This window comes from Tremella mesenterica, assembly GCF_000271645.1.
Source record: "Tremella mesenterica DSM 1558 unplaced genomic scaffold TREMEscaffold_12, whole genome shotgun sequence".
Taxonomy (NCBI): domain Eukaryota; kingdom Fungi; phylum Basidiomycota; class Tremellomycetes; order Tremellales; family Tremellaceae; genus Tremella; species Tremella mesenterica.
This window is the reverse complement of record NW_006711236.1, coordinates 550,984-576,685: the sequence shown is the minus strand read 5'-3', so window position 1 is coordinate 576,685 and position 25,702 is coordinate 550,984. Positions and strand designations below refer to the sequence as shown.

Below are 25,702 nucleotides of genomic sequence, written 5' to 3'. Positions count from 1 at the left end.
GGTGTAGTGGGTGAACCCGATGATCGATGGACCTGTCGAGACGAGCAGAGAGAGCTGGGAGATTGGCATTTACAAACTTGTCTTATGCGACTGATGTTGAACGTGATCGTGCGGCGGCCTCGCGGACTGGTGCGAAATAAGCGTGGTCTTGACCTTCCTTCGCCGTCAGTCGCTCTTGATGATCGTATCTCAGAAGTTTGTCAAGAAAGTCGATGGCCTCATTTGAGATGTATCTTTGGTTTTCTGGGCGAGTCAGTAACGGATCCAATGTTGTCTTGGAATATGACGAGGTGCAGAGCGGCGGACAAACTCACCAGAGGTGATGAATCGTGACCACGGTTTACGAGGATATCTTCCAAGTATGTCGTCAAATTGAGAATCCAGATCAATCTCGTATCTCTCAAGACTGATGCTCAGCTCATGTCGTGAACATTTCCCTCGGACTCACTAAGCAAAGAGCTCATCCGTTCCCAGCACTTTGGTGATTTTGACCAACTGATCTGCGTTATCGTGTCCGTGGAAAAATCTACACTTAGTTTGACCTCTCCTCATAGGGCAACACGCACGGCTCTTTCCGGAAGATCTGAAGAGTCAGTCGTCATGCCGCGTACGGTAAAGGAGACGAGCTGACCATACTGGCAAACATACACCCTAAACTCCACATGTCCAAACTGTAATCATACTCCTGAAAATCGACTAACAATTCTGGACCTTTGAAATATCTCGACGCTACACGAACGTTGTAGTCTGTTCCGGGGTGGTAAAACTCGGCCAATCCCCAATCTATCAATCGTAACTAGTGTCTCAGTATTGTGATACCCGACACAGAAAAGACTAACCTGTCGCTTTTCGTGATCAATCATAACATTATGTGGTTTGACATCCCGGTGCATGATGCCTTTGGAATGACAAAAGTCGAGAGCTTTGAGAAGCTCGAGGATGTAAAATCGGACGTCGAAATCGCTGAATTTGGGGTAGAGGGTTTTGAACTCGGTGTTCTGTCATCAGTCCCGTTGGTCCATTCAACAGCGGTGAGCGCATACGTACGTTGACATATTCCGAGACTATTGATGGTGTTTTTGACTGCCGTGTTAGCTTGACCGTATCTTGGGTCAAATCAGCGAGAGCTCGAGAAAGCCATGGATAAGGAGAAAAAAAAGATGGGAGAGGAACCAGGTAGTGAACGACTCACCTGCGCATCTCTGACTACATCTAATAAACCTATGACATTGGGTCCTCCTGCTAAATTTTGAAGGATCTTGATCTCTCTCTTGATCTTCTTCTTCTTGACGGGTTTGAGGACTTTAACGATACATTTCTGATTTGTGGGTAGATGAATGGATTCGAACACCTGAGAAGTGTCAGTCTGGCTCTGAGGATTTGGCATAGGACCGTCCTCCACTCAGGTGAGTAGACAAAAGATGGGGTCCAATCCACAGAGAAATTCAAGGTGTGGGAAACCGACTCACTTCTGAATATTTTCCTCTTCCCACCTTTCTCACTATCTCATAGTTGTCTTGCACGCCCCATTGTACCACCAGATTGTCTACATGTAAGCCGCACAAACCCTCAGGAGCTTAATGAATAGCTCACCATAATCCCACCATGACCTGCCCATCTTTTCGTTGACATCCGCATACACCCTTGCCTACGAGTCAGCTTCATTCCATTGTCTCGTGGCGTGTTTCATCCTCCTCGTCGGCTTCCCTGAGCTTATGGTCCCTGGAAGAGCAGGTCCCCATAGATCGAACTATCTCGGACAGGGATAAGAGATACAGCACACGAGTAGTGAGCAGTCAACTCACCACACTTCTGCTTCCCGACATTATTATGTATCTCCTCTCAGTCTGAACGGTGTCGAAATCCCCTCGAACCTGATTTCACCCTCCGGTCCGAGCCGTAGAAGTACAGATGAACAGAGAACAGCACGTCACTAGGTCGTCGGAATCCCGGAGCCCCAACCCTGACGCGTGATGGTTATATCGAATATGAGAAGGTGTGGTGAGATGTAAGATGGGTGATTGATGTCAAAATCGTGAATGGACACTTGGCTAGCAGAGGCGTCCAAGCCTACCAGGGGGAAGAATCGCCGAGGTAATCCCGAGCGTGGCATAGAAGGGCCGGTGGAGGTGGTCCACCGCGTCGTCAATCGATCTGCCATGGGTGGATCTAGAACATCCTTACAAAGGTTAGTTCAGCACCTGTCACCCAGAGGTCATAGTATGTCTCTGGGAGATCCGCATCGGCAGAGCGGTTTTTGGAACCGAATGTGACCAAGATGTTGAAGAAGATTACGGCAGGCAGCAACGTCGAAAGGTCTCTCTCTGCTCGGCGGACATGAGACGATGATCCTGGCCTTTTGGATGATTCAGACTTTGGACTGATCATCCATCGTGAGCATGTGGCGAGGAAGAGAGTATGACGATGTCAAATATATCCTTTCCTCATGTCATTCATTCGTTCCATAATCTCTCTTCTTATCTACTATACGTGGGGAGTAGGGTGGAACTACTATGTGTCTCAATTGATGATGGTACATCACACGACCAAGAAATCCCGTCCTAGATCACGGTGCTTTCGGTACGAGCTGCCAATCACATTTATAAGGCAGGAAGGTGAGTCCACCGATCATAAAGCTGATAGATCAATCACCTAGCTGGATCTCGGTCCCATTAGGCTCCCCGGACTCTGCCGTCTCTGATGGTTTTGGTGTCTCCCTGGTCCCTGTAGTCGTGGTTGTCTCCCTCATTACCTTTGCTAGGCCAGTGTGTTCCGCCCAGACTTCATGTTTTACTTCATCAAAATTTTTGGAAGGGAGTCTGGCTTCACCAAGCGCTGATTCTGGTAGATTGTTGGTATGAACAACTCGAGCAAAAGAAGTTTGTTGTCCGAAACTCATCCAACGCTTGAACCCTTCCCACTTGCTCCAATATCTAGTCCTTGTGGTGGCACGTATGACAAGGTCTCCCTCCGTCTGGGTTTTCGAGCCCGAGCGAAGCAAAACAGACACCTGCAAAAGATGGAAGACTCTGCCCCTTGGCAGATACTCCAGAGACGTAAAGAATGCTGGTGTCGTCTTCATTCTCTCTTTGAGGTGATTCATAGGTCATAGACTCAATACGTAGGAAATGTTTTTTGGTCATCGTACTTGTTCGGCTCATTTCAGCACTGGCATCAGCAGCGCAAACCACATTGAAACCGGTTCTCAATCCGATCTTGATCTTCTTTTCCACAACTTCGGGCGTCACTTCGCCTTCAAAACGCTGCGGGATACTGTGAACCCATGTTGGAAGAACACTCTTCTTCGACTCGGTGCTTCGTGGATTAGAAATTTGGAACTTGATGCTAATTGCTTCAACGCCTTGGCGATTGTCCTTTTGAAACACATATACTCTCCACAGTAATGCCAATACGTCCTGGCCTTTCCATTTTCCTGTTTCAAAATATGTTATAGTGACTTTGAGTGCAAGTCGACTCTTGTCCTCCAAATACAAAGTACTTTCCCCCCGAGGGGCAACCTCACGAACATCCTCTGGGCCCCCTGTGTTACGTATATGCACCTTTGGATCCCAGTCCTCAGGGAAGTCGCCCTCCTCGTCGAAATCCAAGTCCATTACACCAGTCGCCTCAAATAAGGCAGTGGTGCTGAAAGAGGGATAGATTTTCAGCCCTGGGTCAAGAGGTAGAGGGTCATACTCTTTGTCAATGTCTTCTGTTTGGGGGTCATCAAAGGATTTTGGGTCGATTTTTTCAACAAATTCAACATTGTCAATAGTCAGCTCTGTCTCTGATATCTCAGAGTGATTGTCAGAATTGTTACCTCTGGTGATATCGGTGGTTCCCTTGTTAGATGTTTTGCAACTTATGTGATCAGATATTCTTTGGAAAACTCTTCTCACATTACTTGGGCGGAACATGTCACTACTTGGTTCAGACATCATAGTCCTGGCATATCAGCATATATGGCACAGGAGCGCAAAGCGGAGAGTGGATCATGGAGCATGGAGCATGGGCCACGGCCCGGAAGACGGGCCACATGTGATTCAGCATGCAGCTAGCAGCTAGGAGATCAGACTGACCCCTTACTGGTCCTGTTATGGATAGTCTTACACTTGAAAATGAGTGTACTTGGGTGGCAACACAATCAGTAGTAGACTGTTGTTGAGGGGAAGATGGAGGAGTCAAGGATGGTAAAGTCACTTATAACAACCTAAACCCACTAAGTATGCCTTCCAGAAGAACCAAAAGGGTTTCAGGGAAACCTTTGATCCGGATTCCTGTGCAGTGAGATACGAGTAAATCGAACGACTCGAGTACAAGGGAGCGACGTGATATGACTTTCCGCTCTCTCCTCTTTCACCTTGAACCTCTCTCTCTCTTCTTCCCTCCCTCTCTCTCTTCCCCTTCTCATCTCCCAGTTCGCATCCCTTGTCTTACATCTATCCCCCTTGTCCTTTTGCTCGTTTCCAACTTGATGAAGATCCGGGACCGACGACTCGACGATCGACGATCAACTTTCTAGAATTTGATGACCGACGAGTCATCCAAGTTGGGACCGATGCGGGCCAGGATCGATGACGATGTACTCCTGTACCACCTTAGCATACCAGGCCAGCTGGCCAGCAGTATATATCGATGACATCAATAATATCGATGAAGACGACCCTCATACCCGACCGTCGGCCGTCGATCCGTCGATCGAAGTGAGGTCATCGTCCACATGCACGACATCGACGAACGTCTCTCGAAGAACAGTAAGTACATCATGTCTCTCTTTCTCTTTTCCCCTCGTCTTCTTCCTATCATCCTCAGAAAGAACACCTGGTGAGATACTTCAGACATATGATATCAAAGTTGACAAAGTAGGACTCGTTTCTCGATCTTTCCGAGGGACATTTCATCAACTCGTAATACCAATACAGTGCTAGGGGATTCCATAGCCAAGATGGTCCGTCCCGCCGGTCTTTTTTCCAATCGATACAAACTGGAGGATATCCCCGATCTCAGTGGGAAGGTCGCTGTGGTTACTGGAGGATCCAGAGGTATAGGAGAACAGGTAGTGAGTGCTCTAGCACAAAAGGGATGTGAGGGTGAGAATCTCTCTCAATCCTTGCATGCCTCCTTCCGTCTGCTTGGGCTATCCCGAATTTTGCGTTAAACAGTTTGAGCTTTACCTGACCCTCAGTACACATTCTCTCCTCTACCGAAGCCCATGCTCGCGAAGCTATCGACAAGATCACCAAGTCAACTTCCGTCTCCGCTTCTCTCCTTCACCATCACACGATCGATCTCGGATCTTTAGCCGATGTCATCTCACTCTCCAAGACCCTCTCATCCTCTCTTTCGAGGTTGGACATACTCTACCTTATCGCTGGTGTTGGCGTTGCTCCCTATGGCGAAACGAACGATGGGATTGGGAACCACTACGGTGTCAACGTTCTCGCTCATATGGTTTTGGTTGATGGCTTGCTTCCTAAGATGCGCGAGACTGCACAGACCAAGACGGGAGACGAAAAATGGACCACGAGGATCGTCGCGGAATCTAGTGAATTGCATCGAGCGGCTCCGAGTGAAATCAAATGTGAGGATTTGGAAGAAATGAATAGTGAGGATATGGATCCGACCAAGTTGTATGGCAGGTCGAAGCTTTTCGAGTAAGTCCAAAAGTCCTGCCTATCAGACCATATCTTTGCAACTTTTGATCATCACCGTAGTCCTCCCCAAACGCCCTTGACTTGAGATACACTCGATCACACAACGTCCCTCATCCTCATTCCGGCCTGAGACCCTAGACCTGTCGTGCCAAGGTTCATGTGAATGTGTGCTAACTAATAGTCTTATGTTCATTCGCCAACTAGCCTATCACCTTCCCCCTCTGGCTTCCCCCACTCCTATCCTTGCTCTTTCTGTTCACCCTGGAGCGGTACAGACGGAACAACAACAAGGTGCCACTGAAGTTTACGGTCTTCCTGGTAAAGCTCTGGAGGTAGTAGCAAGTTGGGCATTCATGACGCCTGATCAAGGTGCTGAATCGGCGTTGTGGGCTGGAACAAGTCCCGCAGTCGGAGAAAGAAGAGAAGAGGCTCAGGGAAGGTATTTCACCGAAGCAGACGGCAAAGTAGACACGGAGAGTGCTCAAGGCCAGGATCAGGAATTGGGTAGGAAGTTGTGGGATTTGAGTGTGAGGGTATTGAAGGAGAAAGTTGGGTATGAGGTGAAGATGTGAGCGATTCGGCTGTGACCTCAAGAAACACATGTCCAGGCCCATGACGCACGGGGAACAATGGAGATAAATGTAACAATGATTATGCAACAAGGGAATCCGGTAGCGATTGTTGAGAGGTATACATACTATTAGTTTCTAACATGAAGCTTATTAACACATGTATCCGTTGACAGTATCTACAACATCCCCACCCCCCGGGTTTCCCAAGCGCCAAGGGTGGACAATTTAGACGTCCGGATTCCTAGTCCGCAGTTGATCATATCTCGGCGGCAAGTCACTATTCGTTAGCGACTGATGAGAAGACACTAGAAAGACTCACACTATCTCCCCACTATCCTCATGTTGGACGAAAGTGGTCGGTCGGTCGTTCGGGACATCGGGTAAAGGTCTGACTTGAGTCGAATTCCTCTTCTCTCCAATCCCATGACCGATCGTGGCGGCATCCGATTGTCCTACTGTTTGTTGTTGTCCAGGTGAAGAATATGTATTTGCCGTTCGATCGGAATCTTCACTTTCTCTCAAAATACCATTTCCTCTCCCTCCTCCTTGTTTTCCTACGCCCATACCCATGCTCAATCCTGCTCCTATGGCTCCTGGCCCCACTCCTGCTTCAGCACCTGGCGGAAGGGAAGGTTGAGTTGAAAGGATGTTTTGAGGATTTCCACTGAACGTTCCCGTTGTACCCTTATCCCCTTGACTGAGATAATTGAAACTACTAGGTGGTGCTCTACCCCTCTCTTGAGAATTCAAAGGTGGAGAAGGATATCTAAATGGAGAAGGTTCATAAACTCCTCCTCCCACTTCACCTTGATTTCTTCCTAATAAACCATCATCAGTCTCACCACTTCCTTGTCTTCGACTTAATAAATCCATAGGTCTACGTTTTTCCCCTACGACACCATAAGATTTCACAGCTGGATCCGCACCTTCTTCAGAAGTTCTCTTCGCTCTTTTTCTAAGACAACATAAAGCAAGTAAGAAAAGAAAAGCTATAAAAGCTACTCCTCCTACTGTTCCTCCCACTATTGCCCCAGTATTAGATTTAGGTTTATTATCAGGGTCTGATGAGGTGGAAGTTTTACCACCAGATGAAGAACCTCCTATTCCCGTTATTGAACTAGAACTACTGGCGGAATTTCCCGTAGAAGTAGAGGATGAAGAAATAGATGAAGAAGAAGTTGAAGTTGAAGTTGAAAGTCCTGGAGAAGAAGAATTCATACAATTTGTAGAACCATCTTGTACTTTTAATAAAGATGTTGAACCACCAGTTTGATATTGTCCAGCATCGGACATGAGTAGAAGGAATGGAGTTCCGGAAGAAATATCAACTGTCCAATCGTACGTATAAGAACCACCTTGAGGTATAGGAAGGGAAAAAGCCGAACCGGATGGTATGAGACCGTAAAGTTCTACGGGGAGAGTAATATTGTTATTCCAAGAAATGGTGGTGGTTGAACATTGAGAAGGATTAGAGTTTGGGTCGAGAGAAAAGAAAAAGTCGTAGTTGAGATTACTGGGTATTAGTCGTTCGATCAACAACTGAAGTAACGAAAATGTTGTGTGATGTGTGCCAACACACGGTGATGTGGATGAAGAGAATGTCATCAATGCGTTCTGATAGAGTCGAGTGAGGTTGCGAGGTGTTCAACCTTGGGGTTGGGAATATATGATCAGGTGGAGTGGTATGACCAAGGGAGAGGCTTACCTGGTCAGACATGAAGAGTCGGAGGATGATCCTACAGCTGATCGTCAGCTTCCTCCACTTTTCTCAGTCCAAATATTCATTCATTCGGATGGACATCTGATCGTGTAGCGTCTTATAATCTTTTCATGTGTGTAGGGCATGGAGATAGGATGAGAGATATGGACTCACTCAGAACATCAGTGGTACCTCCTGTTCCCCAACCTCCCGAATCCCACATGGTAGCGATGAATTCCAATCCGGAAGGTTCATCCAATTGGAAAGTGTACGAATTGGAAGCGTCGGAGGGAATGGTAACGTTGATGATCTTGCCGGAATTGACGGTGATGGTCTAAATTCAGTCCATTTCCTGTATAATCCCTTCTTCGTTTCGCCTATACAATGACTCTTGATAATGTACTCTCGATGTTCTGGAAGGGAGGGAATGGTATGGGGAGACTCACCGGGACCAGGAGTAGTCCGAAGGGTGCTGTTCCACCATCCCTTTTCGTTAGCTCTTGGCCTGATTTGCCCTTGTGCAATCTTCCACACAACTCCACGGTATACACTGAGTACCTTAGCTGATTGAGAACAAGGATGGTGTATGATGTAGAACGGTGTGTAACGATAAGACCCACCATTGAACAGTCCACTGTCCACATTGATTAGGTGTCGAAGTGTTAAACCCAAACCCTTTCACCCCCTTCCCTCCTGATCCCATCCCCAACGTCATGAGCAATCCCAAAGTATATGATATAGAGAGTATCATTTTGTAAAAATCAGTACGAATAGAGATAAGTGTAGAACGAGCGGGGATACAACCTCGTGAGACGAATTCGAGCTGCTTTTTGAAAGGAAGGATACTTGTGAGGTCAGAACGAGAGAATTTGTTAGTTGATGGAAATTTCATCAGTACAGTATTTGGAGCTGAGGGGTATGACGATATTTCCAAGGCACCCTCAAGTTCTTACAAGAAGAAGGGGTCCCGTCTCCCTTCCCCCGTCACCCCTGTTGCGGTTAAACACGCAGTCATGTTGTGGTGTCGAGAAAGATGGAAAGGAAGTCGAACCATGATGGATGATGTCATTGTCATCCCTTCCTTCACTCCCGGTAACAGTACCTCGGCCAGTGCCTCTTTTTCCCTCCGACCTTCGTCTTTACATCCATGACTTTATCTTCTCTCGTCGACTTTGATCTTTACATCTCGATTGAATCAGAATGGAACAACGTGATTCACTTCACGCTGCTACATGAACACTCTCGCTTTCAACGCTGCTGATCAATCCGCACTGATTCATCTTCCGCTACAAGACGATGAGACTACAAATTGACTTTCGTTTGTTTCAAGAGGATCTCTACCACAGGTCAACACCGCCCAGTGGAGGATTACCGATTCAACTTCAGGGATCTTACATCGGCAGAAGAGTCTACTCATGGGCAGTTCCCTAAGTGAAACGAACGCTGTCATGTGCTATCCGATTGATCCTCGAGCGACGTCTCTTTATGGGTTCTGAGCTCGATACAAGTATGCTACTTACGTGAGGGGGTGACTTCAAGTACATTCAATCGGCGAGGAAATTCAACTACGATACATCATCAATCGTCAATAATACCAAGATAGACCGAGAATACCGCTCGCCCGCGACAACACCGACGTTCCGCAGACACCAAGTCTGCCGTTACAAAACGACAAACGGCATTCGAACACTTTACAACCACATGAACGTCGGAGCGTCTTCAGCGGTCAACATCGTCCTCTCGCATGGGATAGTAAATGGAGGGGAAGGTTGGAGATGGGCAACTCGAGGAGCTGTGTCGGAAAAAGGAGGGAATCAACTCTGACGTTCGAAGTGAACGATAAAGTGAGTTTCCACATCGAGGTTTCGCACCACACCTATCGATCCATTCATCGACCCATCCACCCGCCTTCTAAGTCATATTCTCACACTATCACTCACCTTTACACACGGACATCTTTCTTCTCACGATTGGATTGATTCTCACGCTTCTATAACTCCCTCTTGGGGACATGATTCGAAAACGACCAAAATGGCTAGACCGGGGCAGGCGGTGCATGGTTCACACGATCTCACCCTTTTTCTATCCCCCACTTTCTCACCTTCTCTTCACTTCCACACTCCGCTTGACTTCTCTTCGTGTAACTATGCTATGCTTGCCCCTGCGCTTCCTATTGATATTGGCTTCAAGCTATCCTCAGTTTGACACATCTAAGTCGACTACCAACAACGACTGAAACTGAACATCATGTGGGCAGAGGTTTCGATCAGTCACGTATCGGAACTATCTAAATATCCAAATATTCCCCCAACAATCAAGAAGTTCATCACAGATTTGTCAAGAACCTTCTTGTTCAAACAACGGGAGAAGCCTGTTCTGGATAGTCTACAGGATTTAATGAACATCTACTGCATGGGTATCGACTCAATTCAAGACATCAATAGACTAGGTGTTGTAACTCATGCCACAAAGGATGGTCAATTGCAAGTCACCATCAAGCACATGCCAATCATCACTGGCTATAATGTATTAGGTTTTGTTACGTTGGCGGGGATTTGCTATGGTGCTTGGCAGTTTTACCACAGCTCTGATAGCAACTTACAAGATCCCGAGTGAAAGCAATGGGTCGAAGCGCTTAGGATGTGAATTTTCATGAGACATTTTTGGTTGAAATGCATGAAGTGAAGATTCTTCCTCATGATATTGTACAGACAGACTACATACTCTATCAGCATCATTCCAGTCAAATCCCCGTGTTTCGGTTCATACGCCTTCTCCTTCACCTCCAGTCCAAATCGATATCATAAATCCACCCCACGACTCATATCCTGTTTGCAGAGGTTTCCCTCGACTCCGACTCCCCGACACCGCCGCGTAGTCTCGACAAAATCGAGACACTCGGCTAGACGGCTCGAAGGGTGCCCGCCCGGCCATGAACTCCTAAATCGAAGACGCGACTCGAAGGTAGAAATTCAGAAGAACCTTTCTTCCGTGACTACTTTTCCCACATCCTCATATTCTCACTTTCCCACATTCTCACACTTCCCTTCTATTCTACCTTCAACTCAGTTGTTGAATCTGCCACTTGGTTATGGGGCTGTGAGCAGTACTCAGGCTATAAGAATTCGATTTTGGTCTGATTTCCCCCACACTTCTTCTAAACAACTTCTCACCAACCAACCAACCAACCAACCAACCAACCAACCAACCAACCAACCAACCAACCAACCAACCAACCAACATTGATCAGTAACCATCAACGACTACAATTGAAAGCCATGTCGGAGAAGGCAGAAACAAGTGCGCAGATCGCTGAAGAAGTGTCGGGAATCTGCGAGAGGCTCGGATTCCGTGAGTGGTCGAGCATCCAGCCCCAGGACCGTGAAGCCACGCTAGCAAGGGTGCAGGCTATATTGGGGTCAGTGAGTGGAGCCTCTGAAATGTCCGCAGGAGGACGTGTGATTGCTAACGTCCGTCCCCTACCATCGGGTCAAACCCCCCTTCGGGTCAACCCATCGATCGATTGAAATCATAGTTATTATGTGGATGCATACCCTCACCTAGACACTCGTAAGAAAAGGATTCTCCTCCTCAGTTTCCTCATTGTCCTCATCGTCTCGATTCTCTTCAACCTCTGCACATCCGCCAGCGTCTCCGGTACCCCCAGAAGGTACTTTACTCTTCCCCTTCTTCCTCTTCTTCTTCTTCGCATCCCTCTCCGCTTCAATTGCTTGGACAGCCTCCAATACTTCTTGGGTAGTGAAATGATGTGTCTTTAAGTTCTGAACTGTCGGTCCTGCTCTTTTCCGCTTCCCCAATTCCTGCCCTTCTCTCAATTCCCTGATCTCCCTCTCCAGTACCACAACCCGAGCTTTAGCAACTTCTCCTTCTAAACATTCCTTGAGCAATTCTGCGACATGATTTTTGATTGGAGTCCGTAAGATTGTCACATGTTGTCGCATAAATTCTGAACTACGGTCGGAAACTGAGGTAAGAGGGGTCCGACATATTGCACGAGGTGGGGTGACAGGGCAGTTTGAAAGCGAGGAAAACATGTCAGGGAAAGCGTGTGCAGGACAGAAGGGCCATAGACCACTTTCTCGAAATCCGGATTTGATATTACGTGAGGTCATAGCAGTGGTTCGAGCTAAGATGAGGGAGTCCGCCCATGAACCTTTTGGAATATTTGAAGTAGTACGTCTTGCCCATTTATCGGACTCATCTCGAAGAACTTTTTTATAGGGTGCAAATACCGCAATGTCAAGAGGTTGTGTGTCCTGAGAGGAGTGTGAGGGAAGGACTACGAGGTCGATGTTGTGCTGCATGCATGTCACGAACTACGTCGTGACACCTCGATTACTCCACCAACAATGACCCTCCTTTGGCCATCAAAACCCCATCACGCCTTAACCTCTTTACTCTACACGTAACTCAGGACTTCTGACACCAAGTACGGCGAAGTTAGACGGAGTTAGGCTAAGTAGGGACAATGGGAGCAGAAGTACGGCGAAGTTAGACGGGGTTAGGCTAAGTAGGGACAATGGGAGCAGAAGTGCGGCGATGTTAGGCGGGGTTAGGCTAAGTAGGGACAGTGGGAGCAGAAGTGCGGCGATGTTAGGCGGAGTTAGGCTAAGTAGGGACAATGGGAGCAGAAGTGCGGCGATGTTAGGCGGAGTTAGTCGAAGGAGGAAGAGGATGGCCGAGGGCTCGGGGAAGTTGGACGAAGTGCGTTGAAGTACGTCAAAGCGCGAGAGGGTTGGATGAACGTCTAGGAGGAGTAGATAATATTAGCTGAGAAGATCGCTGAAGTTCTTCAGCGATCCTTGATTGTTGTCAGTAGTGAAAGACATAGAGATAGCTATATACAATCGAGATACATCACCATCAGTAGAATAAAACCTCAGTTAGAGTAACTACGCCGAAGTACGCCGTAGTTACACTCCTTTCGACGTCTGCGCCCTCCTGGTTGGGTGAGACATCGACTTAGAAGCGTCAAGTTAGCCGAGGTTCGTCGACCGTCGGTCTACTAGAAGATAGTTGTTCGACAGCCGTGACAATGCAGAGCGCAATGACACATGCTTGTACGTGACTTCCATGACCATCAAGGATGAGTAAGCGACGGTCGGAAGGTTTGTTGGGTGTTGATGATGTGGTTGAAGGGGAGGTTGTGGGAATGAAGACATCCTTGAGCCATTCGTATCCTAGAGTGTTGTTTGACCAGCCCTTATTACTATAGGACCAATGCCATCCATCAACACGACTATCAGGAAGAGTGGGGAGCCAATTTGTCACGAAGTGACAAGACAGTTTGATAGTGATAGTGATAGGATGGGTTGGGTATTTAACCAGCGACCGGCGGTATGCAGTAACCGCCGGTTAATAGGCCTTTTAGCGCAATGGTTTAGACCACTGTCTCTGAAGGGCACTGTTATATCGTCCCAATGCTGGTTAGTTGGTCTCGTGACAGATTAACCGGCGGTTACGGGTAGGATCCTGGGTTCGACTCCCAGGGTGGGCTGGGTCGAATTCAGTCCCTACTTGGAAAACCTCCCTCTCGGAGAAAGTTTTCGGCCTATCGTACCCTTCCCTGTTGGGGCCCCAGATGGGGCTGAAAGGGAAGGCATAATGTCACGAAGTGACAAGACAGTTTGATAGTGATAGTGATAGGATGGGTTGGGTATTTAACCAGCGACCGGCGGTATGCAGTAACCGCCGGTTAATAGGCCTTTTAGCGCAATGGTTTAGACCACTGTCTCTGAAGGGCACTGTTATATCGTCCCAATGCTGGTTAGTTGGTCTCGTGACACAATTTGAGCAGAATCCGGACTTCCCCTTGAAGATCACCATTGGAGGAAGCGCTTCCCCATCCGCCGAGATACACTCAATTATTGTAACCCATTCCTGACGTCCAGGACTTGTTTTCCACGCTTTTCCTCGTATTCCATCTCCTTCAAAGACTGCAAGCACTCGTGATGCTTGTGTAGTTCCAATACCAAACCCGGTCTCATCCATATTGAAGATGTTTGATGGTTTATAGTGGTTCTTCTCCATCAATGATCCTACTTCGGCAAACCATGGGATCATCCGATCAGTTCCGGTTCCCACAAAGCAAGCTCTTTCCATTTGACGTGTCCAAGTGCTGCTGACTGTAGGGTGACGACTCTTGAACTTTGCGATCCAGTTGCGACCAAGAGAGGGCAGTGGGACGGAGGAGGAAGATATGAGAGGACGGTTCCGGCGAAGTTCTTCAGCAACCTCAAGAACAAGAGTGGCAGTGGGAGATTGACCAAGAAGTGTGTTGTGCTTGATATAGTCAACAAGACAGTCTTCTTCTGTAGGGGTGAGGGCTTGAAGGGGTGCAGCAGCAGTTTGTCGGTCACGTTGATTGTGTAGTACACGAGCGGTAAGGGTGGAACGAGGGACAGAGAATTCGGCAGCAATTTGGCGGATAGAGTGTTGATCTTTCTTAGGTCGGAGTAACTGTATATGATAGGCATCTATGGCTAGTTCTAAGTTTGATTGAGTGGCCTGCATGATAGACGAGTGAACAGGCAGAGAAGAAGAAATGCATCGATCACGATCAAAAGCGATACAAAAATTTCGCTGACCCGAAGGGGGGTTTGACCCGATGGTAGGGGACGGACGTTACCACTCTTCAGGCCTGGTTCCTGAGCCGTGAGGACGATGAAAGGGCCTCAGGGGAGACCTTCTCACAGGCACTTACCAACGAAATTTTGAAAAACTTTCCCGCCCACATCAGTCATACAGAGTTTCTTACCGGCTTACAAGAGGTCCATAGTAGAATCAAGGAGAATCTTGAATCTGGGAAAGATTATGCATCGGCGATGTCAAATGATCAAAAGGACAGGCTCCAGGAGCTCGAATATTTCTCGCGTCATGTCTTACCGACTCTCATACTTTCGATTATAGCAGCCCTTGTGTACGCAAATACCACCACATCGACTCAAAGCAATGAACAGAATTGATTATTGATGAGCATCGGTACCAGTGACGTATGTCAGAGGGCAGTGATGACGTGTATGTATGCATTGAAGTCATACGCAATACTGCTCACCTATATGAAACCTCCCTTCACCATTCCCTAACAATCCCAAATGATGTACATAGCACAAGGAGAGACTTGTGTTCCATAACCTTAATTCATATCAACATCTTCACCCAACATTGCCCTCAATTCCCTCTCCTCTGCTACCCTCTCTTGTCTTGCCCGAATCTCCAACCTCCTAGCCCTTACCTCCATCTCATCCTTCGGATCTCCCCTACTCTTCACAGCGCTCAATCCTGACGTCTTGTGTCGTATTGCCGAACGAGTCTTCATGGGCGTACGTCCCGCGTTTCCTAAAGATTTACTCGGCGTATTTCGCGCTTTGAGCGAATGAGTGGAAGATTTGTGAGTCGGGACAGGGATGGAAGAAGGGGTGAGATGAAAGTTTGATTCAAACAGATTACCTCTGGATGATGCTTGACCGAACGGGGACGTAGTGGTGAGTTTAGGAGGTTGCATAAGGGTCGGAGAAGTGATTTGAGTCATTATATTGTTTTGACTTTGAACGAGGACGTTTGGAGGGGATTGCATGGATAAAGGCATGTGGGAAAGTTTAGTAGGAGGAGGAATATGAGAGGAAGAATTCGAGATTGGAGGCTTGGGTAATGGACGAGAAGAGGGAGGTCGAACGGTAGATTGCATTCGAGCCAACGAGGAAGCGGTGGGTTGATAAAGTGTAGAAGTTCGTTTTGAGGATTTAGTACTTCCCGCTAGATCCACAACTTTGTCTGTCGGCTTGTTGGCCTTTTCCGTGGGTTTGGTCGACACAAAGGGAAGAGGATCACGTGGGGCGATGATGCCAGGTGCAGGGGGTGGAGGAGCTGGTCGAGCACTTGCCAAAGCGTCCGCTTGACTCTTTTTTCTTTGCAGAGATGACGAAACGGAAGAGCTTTTCGGAAGACCCAAGGTGTTTACAGAAGCCGAGGCCGATGAACGCATGTTCGAAAGACCATTCGTAGATCCTGATCTGGTCATGGAGGCAGGACCGAAATCCGGAATAGGCGGACGAGACAAAGATCGAGAGGTTGCACTGCTCTTCATAGATAGAATCGTCATGGCCGATGAAGACCGATTTCTATCTTTCGCCTCTTTACCCTCTTGTCCGGATGAAGTGGAGGAATAAACAGATGAAGGAGGGGGAACTCGGGAGGTACGAGTAGGCGGAGCGATGTTTTCCGGAATGGATGGATCACGGCTGACCATAGTGGAAAAGTCTGTTGATAATCGACGAAGTGTGGATCCGCTCCTTTTCAATCCGCTCGTGACGGTCGAATTTGACGAAGATGCCAGAGGTTTTTCCTCGGTATGGGATGATGAGGGTTTGATAGGAGTCTTGCGAAGATTTCGCAGGAAACTGAACTTGGAAGAGAGACCGGATCCTGTCGTTTTAGTTGAATACTTCTTATGGAGTGAGAAAGCTGACCTTTCCCTTTCACACTGTCTCTCTTACTTCTCGCCTCTTGTTGACGTCGGGCACTCATCGGGGCAGCCGGAGTACCCAAAGTTCTAGCTCGTTTCTTCTGCCGGTTGTCGTCTCCCACCAAAGGCGCACCGTTCGGAGCGGACGGAAGACTTGACTCCAACTTCCGCTTCGGTGCCGCAGCGGTGGATCCCGTCAAAGTAGGTCTTGTCATCCCATCGGAAGTGGCGCCATCCATCTTGGAGATTGAACGCATCCTACACTCATTAGTGCGGTTACATGAGAGAAGAAAAACGTACTTGGCGAATTCCTTCTGATGTGCTTGAGCGTACCTGTCTTTACCTCCCGCACTCATACTCAGACCCCACCCGCCCTCTCCAACCGATGAGTCGATACTAACCAACCTATTCACGACTGCATTCTTCCCTTTCAGTAATTCCTGGCTTTTCAACTGAGCCTCTTGAGGTAATTTCGCATTCATCTCCTGTAATACGGCCTGAGCAGCCGCCGAGAACTGCATCCTAGTGATACCCTTAGGTGTGGGCAACCCTGACCTCTCATTCGATGTTGGCGATGTCACAGAAGGAGGCAGGTAAGAAGATGAAGATATCATAGGTGGCAGAGGAGGGACAGGCGGAATATCTCCGGGCATGGTATACGTCGCTGATTTGGGCAGTTGCAGAGCAGGAAGGGGCGGATAGATACTTGAAAGACTTGCTGAAGTACTCGCCGATAGAGCTGGCATAGATTTCCGACCCAGCCCTGTGTTCCCTACTCCTGTAGATGATCCTTGTGGGGAACGGATTGGAGCCATGGATCTACGTTCTTTGAGATTATGTATATTCTTGGCAATTGGAAACGAGGGAAGGTCGTCGTCGCCATCAGGTCCTGGGGTGGGAGTAGGGGAAACGACCAGACGAATCGTACTCGGGCGTTCGAGAAGGGATATGGTAGAATGTCTCTTTGGGACGCCTACGGTAGATGCGGGAGAAGGAAGTGTAAGGTCGTTCAGTTGTTCCTTTTCCTCTTGAGGTTCATCGGGATAGTCAGGTGGTAAAGTAGGTTGGGGAGTTGCAGTGAGTCGAGAGGAAGTTGAGGCGCTTCTCGAATTAAGCAAATGACGAGAGGCAGTACGTTTGATCGAAGAAGCTAATGCTTTGACAGAATTGACACTGGAGGTTTTCTTCCCATCTACGTTGGGGTCCACTTCCACTGTATGATCAGCATTGTTCTTTTCTCTCCTGAACCTACACTCAAAGGGCTGAGCGGACAGATATACGATCTCTGGTAGCCCAGAAGAAAGTGACTCAACTAAAATGTAGAGCGGTGACTATGGACGGGCAGAGGGCGTATACTCACTACCAAACTCGTTCATACTCTCACCATTCCCAGCACTTTTCCAAGAACGTACACTATCCGATTTCGGTATTCCCTTTTGGGGTGAAATGAGACTTGCGCCAGATTCCGATAAAACTTCCCATTGATCCGAAGTACGTTTCTCCCTTGTTTGTTTGTTCATTTCAGAAGGAAGGTTCTCTACCCACTCGCCTGGTGTAGGTGAAGCGGTGTGTGAACGATGTCCATCAGAGAGGGTGGAATTGGAAGTTGAGGGAGGGATATAAGTGAGACCGTCTGGTCCCAGGGTCGCGGCGACTGTTTATCAGTCAATCAACTCTCTTATTCTCATTTTCATCGCTCTTGCAGAGAAGAGGAGACGTACGGTCTTTAAGACGTTGTATCATATCGATATTCTAAATTATTCAGCTGAAAGTCATATAGACACTCAATGAACTGACCTTGCCGCCTGCTTTGAGACCATAACGTTTAGACAAGGAAACGAGTTGACGTCTTTGAAGGGCGTGTAATGCCGGGGAACTACCATCAGCTCTATGATCCTTTCAATGGTGATTTGATTGCGTACTTGAAAAGAATCTCGTTACCCATCTTGTGCACTGATAATGATGATAAGTGACAAAGTGACAAAAAGAGAGAAGAGAAGGGTTGTTGACAAGGTTGAAGAGGAAAAAAAGGGGCGGAAAGAAATCAATCGCGGGAGTGGAACGTCACTCAACTTGACCCTTTCTTTTCCCTTTTTCACACCCCACTACTACTCTCACTTTTGGGGCCTTGGCTTTTTCCACTTTTTATTCGTATCTTAGTGACGCATCAATCTGCTGGAATAAGGCAAAGATGCCTCCTATCGGTATAAAAGATTTCACCATGCCGTTTGTTCTTTCTCTTTCTCGTGTATGGATTTGATGTTGACTTGAAGAATGGCGGCATTTGGGATGGTGTTTGTGCTCGGTGAGTTTTCCTTCTCTCTTCTTCATTAATCTCTTGTCACCAGTTGGGCTCTGCCAGAAGAGTTGTAGAAGGAGAACTGTGTACCGAGAGTCGCTGAAGCACCGGCTGACAGAAAGGTTCATATGTCTATGCATCACTCAACAAGGCCAGACGGGATGCTGGTATGGCCCGTGAGAAGAAATTGGAAGAACTTCAAGCTCGTCAAAAACCTGAAGAACCGATGGTTCTTCGACATCGAAAGTCTGATACTGGTCCAAAGTGAACCGGCCCATTGGCCAATCATCCAATAATCTCTCCCCAAAGCCCTCAATCTTTCTCCAGTATCCCGCTCTTGTCCGGTCTGACATCCCGAATACAGCTCAACTACCGCACAGCACCAGAATTACATACAACACTCGTACAAGTCCAGGATTAGGCACACGGCACAACCGCACCAGATTCAGGGTGCATCACAAACTCGTACTCGAACCATATTATATCACCTACGGCGACTCAACGTCGTAAACAGTCAATAAGCTCAATGCATTTCACGCCTCTCAACTATTCTCCACTACCGACTATATTTGTGTACTAATGCACAACGACTACTGTATACAATTTATATTGTGATGATGGGGTAGACCATGCAAGGGGGAAATTCGTGTGTGGGTATTACGAGTGGAATGTTATTTTCGAAGACAAAACAAGACAGATTGTCGTAAGGGGTCGTGAGGGGCGTCAAGATGAGATCAGATGTAGAGAGTTTTGGAATGGGATCACCATTCGGCGCGAGGTAGACCGAAACGGATGACACCTTGAGAATCAAAATGTCGTGTGAGGTCTGGTATTGCTACATTTATCAGCTGGCTGACATCCAGATGTCATGAAGGACGTACGAGGGGCGACATAATTGTTAACTTCCAGTATATCAAAGGGTTCGGTGAAACACGTGTTCAGAGGTGGTCCCCTGTTTGTCAGCATACGAATTCATCGTTGGATAGTATTTCGAAACTCGCTCCTATTATGCGGTCAAAAGATCGGAACAGATGGGCGTATGGAAGTAGCCAAGGGCAAGAGAAACAAGAACATACCCCGTTATTCGCAACAAACTCGCTTTTAGCCTGAAAGTCCCAGAGTACCGTACGCTCACATCGGGAAACGCGAAATATATTCCCTGCGCCCCCGAGTCGTCGTCCATCTCTGCGGGAGCAGCCACGAGTGTGCCGTACAACATTGAAACGAGTTCACCTGACGGAGATATCGTCATGCCTGCAGGGTGACCGTACGGAGTTTGGAGTTCGAGGTGACAGACCAGAAAGGGAAGCTCTTCGTAACTGCGGATCAACTTCTACCCCACTGCATCTAGGTCAACGAGAGGAGGGACGAGACGGGAGCTGAACGTAGGAGGACGATAAACAGTCGATTTATTCGAGAACAGGGGGAGGAGGTGATCGAGTGGGAAAAATATGACTTACGGAATGACAAGATCACCATCTGAATCCCAACAATCGAGCTGAAGGATCAAACATGGAGCTAGAGGTAATCGAGAGAGATAAGAGTTGTGGAAAGCCGCCGATCGTTCTGGCTGTTGGATCGGAGTTATTCGGTATGTTCTTCCTTGTCAGCTTGATAATCATTTATCTCCGTGATCCTAAAACTCATTCACGATGACCCCATCACCTCTTCCTCTCTTCCTCTCCCCATTCCTCTCATAGAATCATAACGACCCAGGTACTCAGATGATTTAGGGTAGGAAAAAGGGGACGGCATCATGAAATTAGATACACCACTCACCTATCTAGAGCGCCGAAATCTATCCCACCCAAGTTCATATCGTCTGCCTGTTCTCGGTCGCATGGACCCGACTCTGATGGTGAGAGCGAAGGTCGGGAAGGGGAAGGAGAAGAGGGAGGTGGGGAAGCTTTTATGAGTGTAATTTTGAAAAAAATCTCAAATCTGTCATGATATAAGTTTCATCCCCGAATGTCTCTAGATGATACACATGTCTCTTCGACTAGCATGACGACTTTAGGGTTTTGGGCTTATGTTTCTCAATGACCGACCTAATCAACTAAGACAAGGTTCGACACGGGGGCGTCCCCGGCGTAAGGGGTAAGGGGGTATACAGCATACAGGGTCAAAGGCCGTGCGGAGGTTACGAAACGAGTTTTGAATGGTAGCTTAGTGACGGGGAAGTTTAAGGGGGTTTCCTTCATTGAGGCTGAAGTAAAGAAATGATTTAGAGACCTGTGCAAGGGAGGTTGAAAGTAAGGGATGTTTTTTTCCCCCTCAAAGTCGAGAACATCAAGAGATATCGAAAAGATTATGGGAGCAAAGAGAGAATGAAGCACATGACTGATGAGGAAAGAGGCGGTGATAGGTACCAAAGTGGTTTATTGGAGTATCCGTGTAACCGTGTAACCGTGTGTCCGTATGTCCGTGTGATGATGAGACGTTTCATAGTTACACCAAACTTGTCATGGGAAAAAAAAGAGAAAAGAATTGAGTGAGTGATACCTTGGGATATTCCCCTTATTCCTGAACATTTCATCTTTGAGGGATTGAAATCATCCTTACACTCTATCACTATTTTCCTTCCGTGATAGAGAGATGGAAGTAAAAATCAAATCCGATACCCGAAAGAAGCATGTGACTCATATTCAACAAGTACCACGCGTGGTGAGGAATATGAGAAGGAGGAGAAGAATGAGTAAAAGAAGTGGAGAAAAAACATACCTTTATTATTTGATGGTGATAATTTATCCTCTTGCACCACAACTGATCCGTAATCTTTTTTGATTGTATTCTTCAATAACTATTTCTTTCTCTAATTCCCCTCTTAGGTCAACCGAAAATAGATAAAAGTTGACAAGATACAGGACTATAGAGTATGTGGGAATAAAATGTCACGCCGAGATTCTTAACTCGGAGTCGGTGTCGGACACTCGGACAAGTCGGTTGAAAATACGTTTTTTGGTTTTCTGACAAGGTTCTAATTACAAAGGTAGGTACCGTACCTATCTTTCGTTTTTCTCCTCAAGTGGAAAGAAATCCAAAATATCGACTTGGTTCTTTCTCTTCTTATCTTCTGATCTTATAAAAAAAAGTCGTTGATCTTGATCCAAGATGTAGTTTTTCAACGATGAGATCCACGAAAACGATGATATGATATGGGTGGCAAGGATCAAATTGAATCGGAAAGGAAATAAAATGATGTTGGGAATCGTACGTATTCTTTTTTTTTTCCATCAGCTTACGATTCCTTCTCTTCCTACACTATCATTCTTCTTTAAACCTCTCTTCTCTCCTCTTCCCCCTTCCATCGGTATCGCCTAAAGGTCATGCCACCTTTAAAAAATGATCGACCGGTAGTTCCGGTTACCATCGTCATACCTCCCTCCGTACACAATTACAAACTCCTCGGTATCAAAGTATTTCAGCTGATGTAACGCTGTCAAGCCAAGACGAATGCACGCTCCCTAGTAAAAGTAAATCCCCCACAAACACAGAGAAAATGGAAATACCAGGAGTAATCTAAGGCAAAAACGGGAAAGACGGAGAAACCGAAAAGTGAGACAAAATTGTAATACGTACGAGTGCCCACGCGGAAAGAGATACAGGCACGTATACTTACCGTTTTTTCGGGTCTCCTCCTCTTTCCCCTTGAGCCCCTTGGTTCTTTGTGATGTACCCTGAACAGGTGGGAATCCCTGAGGAAAGGTTATTAACTCGGCGCGGCGAAAATTTCCGAGGCGGCGATGAAGAAATTTACGAGAACGGCCAGAGGCTTTTTTTGGTCAAGCTGGTAGGAGATTTGAGTTGGGTAGGTGTAGTTGCTGGTGAGACAAAATACTACGTATGAGTGAAGAAAGAAAAGAGGAATTGGATTTTATGGAAATTGACCAGAATTATTTCCTTTCATATTCGAGAAATGACAATGTGAGTACGTTCCTTTGTTATCGGAATCGGAGTCGGAGTTGAAAGGGGGATTGGGGTCATTTAGGTTGAGATATTTGGTGATAAGACCTGAGGGGGGATGGGGGGAGATCGTCAGGTTGTTCCATTATACATGTGTGTCCTTTATCCAAGCTTCCTTTTTACAATTCTAGGTTTTGCGATTGTCGTTTGGAAGAAACGAGAGTTTGGGCTTCCGGGGTTTGTAGTCAGCGATCTCAGGATGTTTGGTCAATGGAGAAGTTAACGTGGTAAGGGGGTATTAGCACCGATAAACTACTCCAAAGACTAGAGGGAAGATTAAGAGATGCATACGTGTGATCCGATGAATAGTTCCCTTGCCCGCCCACTCGATACCATATTCAGTTTCGCCCTGTGACCTCTTCCCCGCTAATCTGCAGAACCACCTCTAGGAAGAACAATCATGATCCTCACCATTACACATTGTATACTACTCCATAGTATGAGCCCAAGCCGAGAAGAGCTACGCGAGCCCTCACGGACGACTACGAACGAACGGACCTGACCATATAGCCGAAGAAACGATAGAGATCGACAAAGACGAATGGATGATGTAGCAGACTTCAAAACATCTCTCCACAATGAAGACACGCTCTGCGAAGTCTGCGTAGCATACGATATAGCCACCTAGTTTATCCCACCGACGTGTACGAATCGGGGGGAAGATAAAAAATGGCGATTTGGTGACTGGATGCTCATACCCCATTACATATTGTATCGTTGATGTGAGATCATATGTAAGTTATGTGCGTTGTGATTCGATTGGTTCAGCAACTCAACTATCAAATGGTCACATGAATGAGTAGGGATTGTCAGATGGGAGTTTCAGTCACAGACGGTCGTTGGAAAACAGTGAATAAAGGTCAAAGGAAGTGTTTTATTCCATACGAAACCACTTGCCTCTAATCGTATAAGATCATCCATTCCCAGTCAACCCATTGAGGTCGTTTCTTATGTTCCAATCCAACATCACATTGTGACACATGACGACGCCATCTAAAACTGATAATGTCGACATCCCCATACAACCGTCCGATATGACTTTCATCGGTCAGTCCTGCGGGGCGTCCTACCCCTCCTCTCTTCTCCATCAAAAGACAGAAAAGAAGAGGTTCAAGGACCTTTGTATTGCCACTTGCTTCATCTACCTGATCACGAGTTCAGACCAAGCGTCATTTGAGGGGCGTAATTGAATACCAAAGTAAGAAAAGTTTCGATAGTGTCAGAACTACTACCTTGAGTGATAAGACTTTTGGAGAGGTAATAACACGTGTGGGATGGGGAGGAAATGGGATAAATAAGAATGAAATAAAACGGAATAAACGCGTTGAGGGAGGAGGGGAGGAGGGAAGGGTCTGAGCGCGTTTAAAGTCACCTGGAATGCCATCGCTTCGTATTGTAACTTTGTGATCTTGACGTTTTTCACGAATAACGACAGATAATCAATATGGTATGTTCTTCTTATTCTCATGCTCCATTCATTATTGAGTCTAGTGGGGGTAAACGAGTCGAAAGATGGCTGAGAAGGATGTTGAAAGAGGAAGGAAGAGGGAGATGATGGCACGGCGAGGAATGGGTGGCCAATATGCGAATCAAGGCTGATGTTATAGGATAAGATTAAAGATGTGAGGGATTTTCTCTCTCCATGCTACTCGGCCTCTCGAGAGTCATACTTATTAATCAATTTTGTACACGTCAAAAAGTATCGTCAGCTCATCAATAGCGATTCGTCTTGCTCGGTCAGAAGATTGAAGCTGCCGAAGCGAGGGCGGAAGCTGCAGAAGCAGAGAACAAGAAGGTATGTTTTACTTTACTCATCTGGCTTTCTCCTCCCATTTCTTCTTCTCCCAATCATCACTCTTTCAACCGTTGGCCGTTGTGACCGAAACGATGTACATTACTCCATGACGTAATCTTTCATTCCCAATATGTCGAATTGCCACCACTCACAGGTCTACCTTCTGGCGTTGGACTTGTTCATCGATTATCGAAACTGGGAACGCGGGAAGACTGGATCAGACGTGCAGAACGGGAAAAGAGAAGCAACTAGGAATCAAGCTAAACAACCAGCTCAACCAAAACTTACTCGAAAGAGACCAAGAAATCTCTTCTCTTCAACACAAACTCTCTTTAGCTGAGACAGAGCTCGAAAAGGCCGAAACCAAGGTCAAAGAGCTTAAAGCGGCAAGTGAAGAGGGAGATGTTCATCGGACCGCTGGAGAGAATTTGGCTCGTAAAGTGCAATTGTTAGAGGAAGAGTTGGATAAGGCGGAGAAGGACTTGAAAGAGACTACGGAGAAGTGAGTCGTTTTCCCACCTCTCTTGCTTTTCTATCCCTTTTAGTTCCCTCTCAATATTCCTCCTGATCTGCTGTTGTAAGCCGGTATTCAGTATTCTCTCTTTATACCAGGAGCGCTACCCCCTCCCACCCTGGCCACCAATTCAACAAGTCTAGAGCATGAGGGTTGCCTCACGAAAGCAGAGGACAAATGAGGCGTCATATATGAGGAATCGATCATACGTGTCGATCCTCGACTTTGAGCTGCATAAAGAAGCATGTGCTACTTGATGTGGAATATTGAGTGCTATATCTCGCACCTCGGCTGATACATCAGACTTCGACAAGTCGACGTCAAAGCTGAACACTTTGAACGTCAAGTTCAGAGGGTAGAACAAGAGCGTGACGACTGGGAGCGTAAACACGGGGTGAGTCGACTCATGGATTCCACCAACCCTCTACTTCCCTCATTTCGCCCGAGCCCATTACAGACATCTCTCTTCTCAACGTCAACCCTCTGTCCACCGATGGCACAGACGATAAGGACGTTACGCTGACTACTCAGGAAGCCATCGAGAAATACCAGCAGTCCAAACGCGAGCTCGACGAGGTGGTTGCGCAGATGGAGTCTCTAGTGAGTTGTCTTACCCCACGCTGATCTCATTCTGATGGCTAGTGATTTTTTTACGTTTATACAGACTTTGTGCATGTATATGACACATGCAGCGATAATGACACGAATCTTGACTCCATGT

The 25,702-nt window shown here is 47.0% G+C and overlaps 11 protein-coding genes across 11 annotated transcripts; 4 read left to right on the top strand and 7 right to left on the bottom strand.

Annotated features, from left to right (window-relative positions):
* Positions 1–82: 82 nt before the first annotated feature.
* TREMEDRAFT_69948 (uncharacterized protein) lies at positions 83–1,826 on the bottom strand (the record flags this gene model as incomplete). Its single annotated transcript, XM_007007164.1, has 11 exons — positions 83–243; positions 315–406; positions 449–526; positions 567–583; positions 632–796; positions 840–998; positions 1,048–1,083; positions 1,193–1,351; positions 1,470–1,546; positions 1,594–1,648; positions 1,806–1,826. 11 exons carry the CDS (start codon positions 1,824–1,826, stop codon positions 83–85), a joined length of 1,020 nt encoding a protein of 339 aa, XP_007007226.1.
* An 818-nt stretch (positions 1,827–2,644) lies between these two features.
* On the bottom strand, positions 2,645–3,938 carry TREMEDRAFT_64897 (uncharacterized protein; the record flags this gene model as incomplete). The annotated part of the gene is made up of 2 exons (XM_007007081.1): positions 2,645–2,974; positions 3,009–3,938. The coding sequence occupies 2 exons, from the start codon at positions 3,936–3,938 to the stop codon at positions 2,645–2,647; spliced, it is 1,260 nt and encodes a 419-aa protein (XP_007007143.1).
* A 1,007-nt stretch (positions 3,939–4,945) lies between these two features.
* TREMEDRAFT_34314 (uncharacterized protein) lies at positions 4,946–6,226 on the top strand (the record flags this gene model as incomplete). The annotated part of the gene is made up of 3 exons (XM_007006935.1): positions 4,946–5,090; positions 5,186–5,654; positions 5,836–6,226. 3 exons carry the CDS (start codon positions 4,946–4,948, stop codon positions 6,224–6,226), a joined length of 1,005 nt encoding a protein of 334 aa, XP_007006997.1.
* Positions 6,227–6,451: 225 nt separating this feature from the next.
* TREMEDRAFT_64895 (uncharacterized protein) lies at positions 6,452–8,676 on the bottom strand (the record flags this gene model as incomplete). The annotated part of the gene is made up of 6 exons (XM_007007080.1): positions 6,452–6,503; positions 6,546–7,739; positions 7,932–7,968; positions 8,100–8,259; positions 8,372–8,411; positions 8,546–8,676. The coding sequence occupies 6 exons, from the start codon at positions 8,674–8,676 to the stop codon at positions 6,452–6,454; spliced, it is 1,614 nt and encodes a 537-aa protein (XP_007007142.1).
* Positions 8,677–10,172: 1,496 nt separating this feature from the next.
* TREMEDRAFT_64894 (uncharacterized protein) lies at positions 10,173–10,541 on the top strand (the record flags this gene model as incomplete). The annotated part of the gene is made up of 1 exon (XM_007007079.1): positions 10,173–10,541. The coding sequence occupies one exon, from the start codon at positions 10,173–10,175 to the stop codon at positions 10,539–10,541; it is 369 nt and encodes a 122-aa protein (XP_007007141.1).
* A 1,481-nt stretch (positions 10,542–12,022) lies between these two features.
* Positions 12,023–14,279, bottom strand: TREMEDRAFT_15754 (uncharacterized protein; the record flags this gene model as incomplete). The annotated part of the gene is made up of 3 exons (XM_007006896.1): positions 12,023–12,262; positions 12,999–13,185; positions 13,753–14,279. Coding segments are annotated over 3 exons (954 nt in total), but the record flags the coding sequence as incomplete, so codon positions are not given.
* A 675-nt stretch (positions 14,280–14,954) lies between these two features.
* TREMEDRAFT_57639 (uncharacterized protein) lies at positions 14,955–15,594 on the bottom strand. The gene has a single exon (XM_007006991.1). The coding sequence runs from the start codon at positions 15,532–15,534 to the stop codon at positions 15,082–15,084; it is 453 nt and encodes a 150-aa protein (XP_007007053.1). The 5' UTR covers positions 15,535–15,594; the 3' UTR covers positions 14,955–15,081.
* A 1,132-nt stretch (positions 15,595–16,726) lies between these two features.
* On the bottom strand, positions 16,727–18,388 carry TREMEDRAFT_57638 (uncharacterized protein; the record flags this gene model as incomplete). Its single annotated transcript, XM_007006990.1, has 5 exons — positions 18,333–18,388; positions 18,208–18,286; positions 18,132–18,162; positions 17,771–18,064; positions 16,727–17,623 (listed from the first exon to the last, which is right to left on the bottom strand). Coding segments are annotated over exons 1-5 (1,244 nt in total), but the record flags the coding sequence as incomplete, so codon positions are not given.
* Positions 18,389–19,470: 1,082 nt separating this feature from the next.
* TREMEDRAFT_64890 (uncharacterized protein) lies at positions 19,471–20,526 on the bottom strand (the record flags this gene model as incomplete). The annotated part of the gene is made up of 5 exons (XM_007007078.1): positions 19,471–19,544; positions 19,591–19,661; positions 19,786–20,028; positions 20,170–20,307; positions 20,489–20,526. 5 exons carry the CDS (start codon positions 20,524–20,526, stop codon positions 19,471–19,473), a joined length of 564 nt encoding a protein of 187 aa, XP_007007140.1.
* A 1,853-nt stretch (positions 20,527–22,379) lies between these two features.
* TREMEDRAFT_64889 (uncharacterized protein) lies at positions 22,380–23,300 on the top strand (the record flags this gene model as incomplete). The annotated part of the gene is made up of 3 exons (XM_007007077.1): positions 22,380–22,533; positions 22,558–22,633; positions 23,183–23,300. The coding sequence occupies 3 exons, from the start codon at positions 22,380–22,382 to the stop codon at positions 23,298–23,300; spliced, it is 348 nt and encodes a 115-aa protein (XP_007007139.1).
* A 794-nt stretch (positions 23,301–24,094) lies between these two features.
* TREMEDRAFT_45479 (uncharacterized protein) lies at positions 24,095–25,697 on the top strand. Its single transcript, XM_007006978.1, has 7 exons — positions 24,095–24,119; positions 24,280–24,294; positions 24,393–24,467; positions 24,740–24,969; positions 25,285–25,375; positions 25,513–25,581; positions 25,624–25,697. The coding sequence occupies exons 1-7, from the start codon at positions 24,117–24,119 to the stop codon at positions 25,624–25,626; spliced, it is 486 nt and encodes a 161-aa protein (XP_007007040.1). The 5' UTR covers positions 24,095–24,116; the 3' UTR covers positions 25,627–25,697.
* Positions 25,698–25,702: the final 5 nt, after the last annotated feature.

Coding starts and splice junctions, on each gene's coding strand:
- TREMEDRAFT_45479 (XM_007006978.1), top strand. Junction 24,468..24,739: donor CAGAAGCAGAGAACAAGAAG/GTATGTTTTACT, acceptor CTAAACAACCAG/CTCAACCAAAACTTACTCGA. Junction 24,970..25,284: donor TTGAAAGAGACTACGGAGAA/GTGAGTCGTTTT, acceptor CTGATACATCAG/ACTTCGACAAGTCGACGTCA.
- TREMEDRAFT_57639 (XM_007006991.1), bottom strand. CDS start 15,534: ATGCCTTTATCCATGCAATCCCCTCCAAACGTCCTCGTTCAAAGTCAA.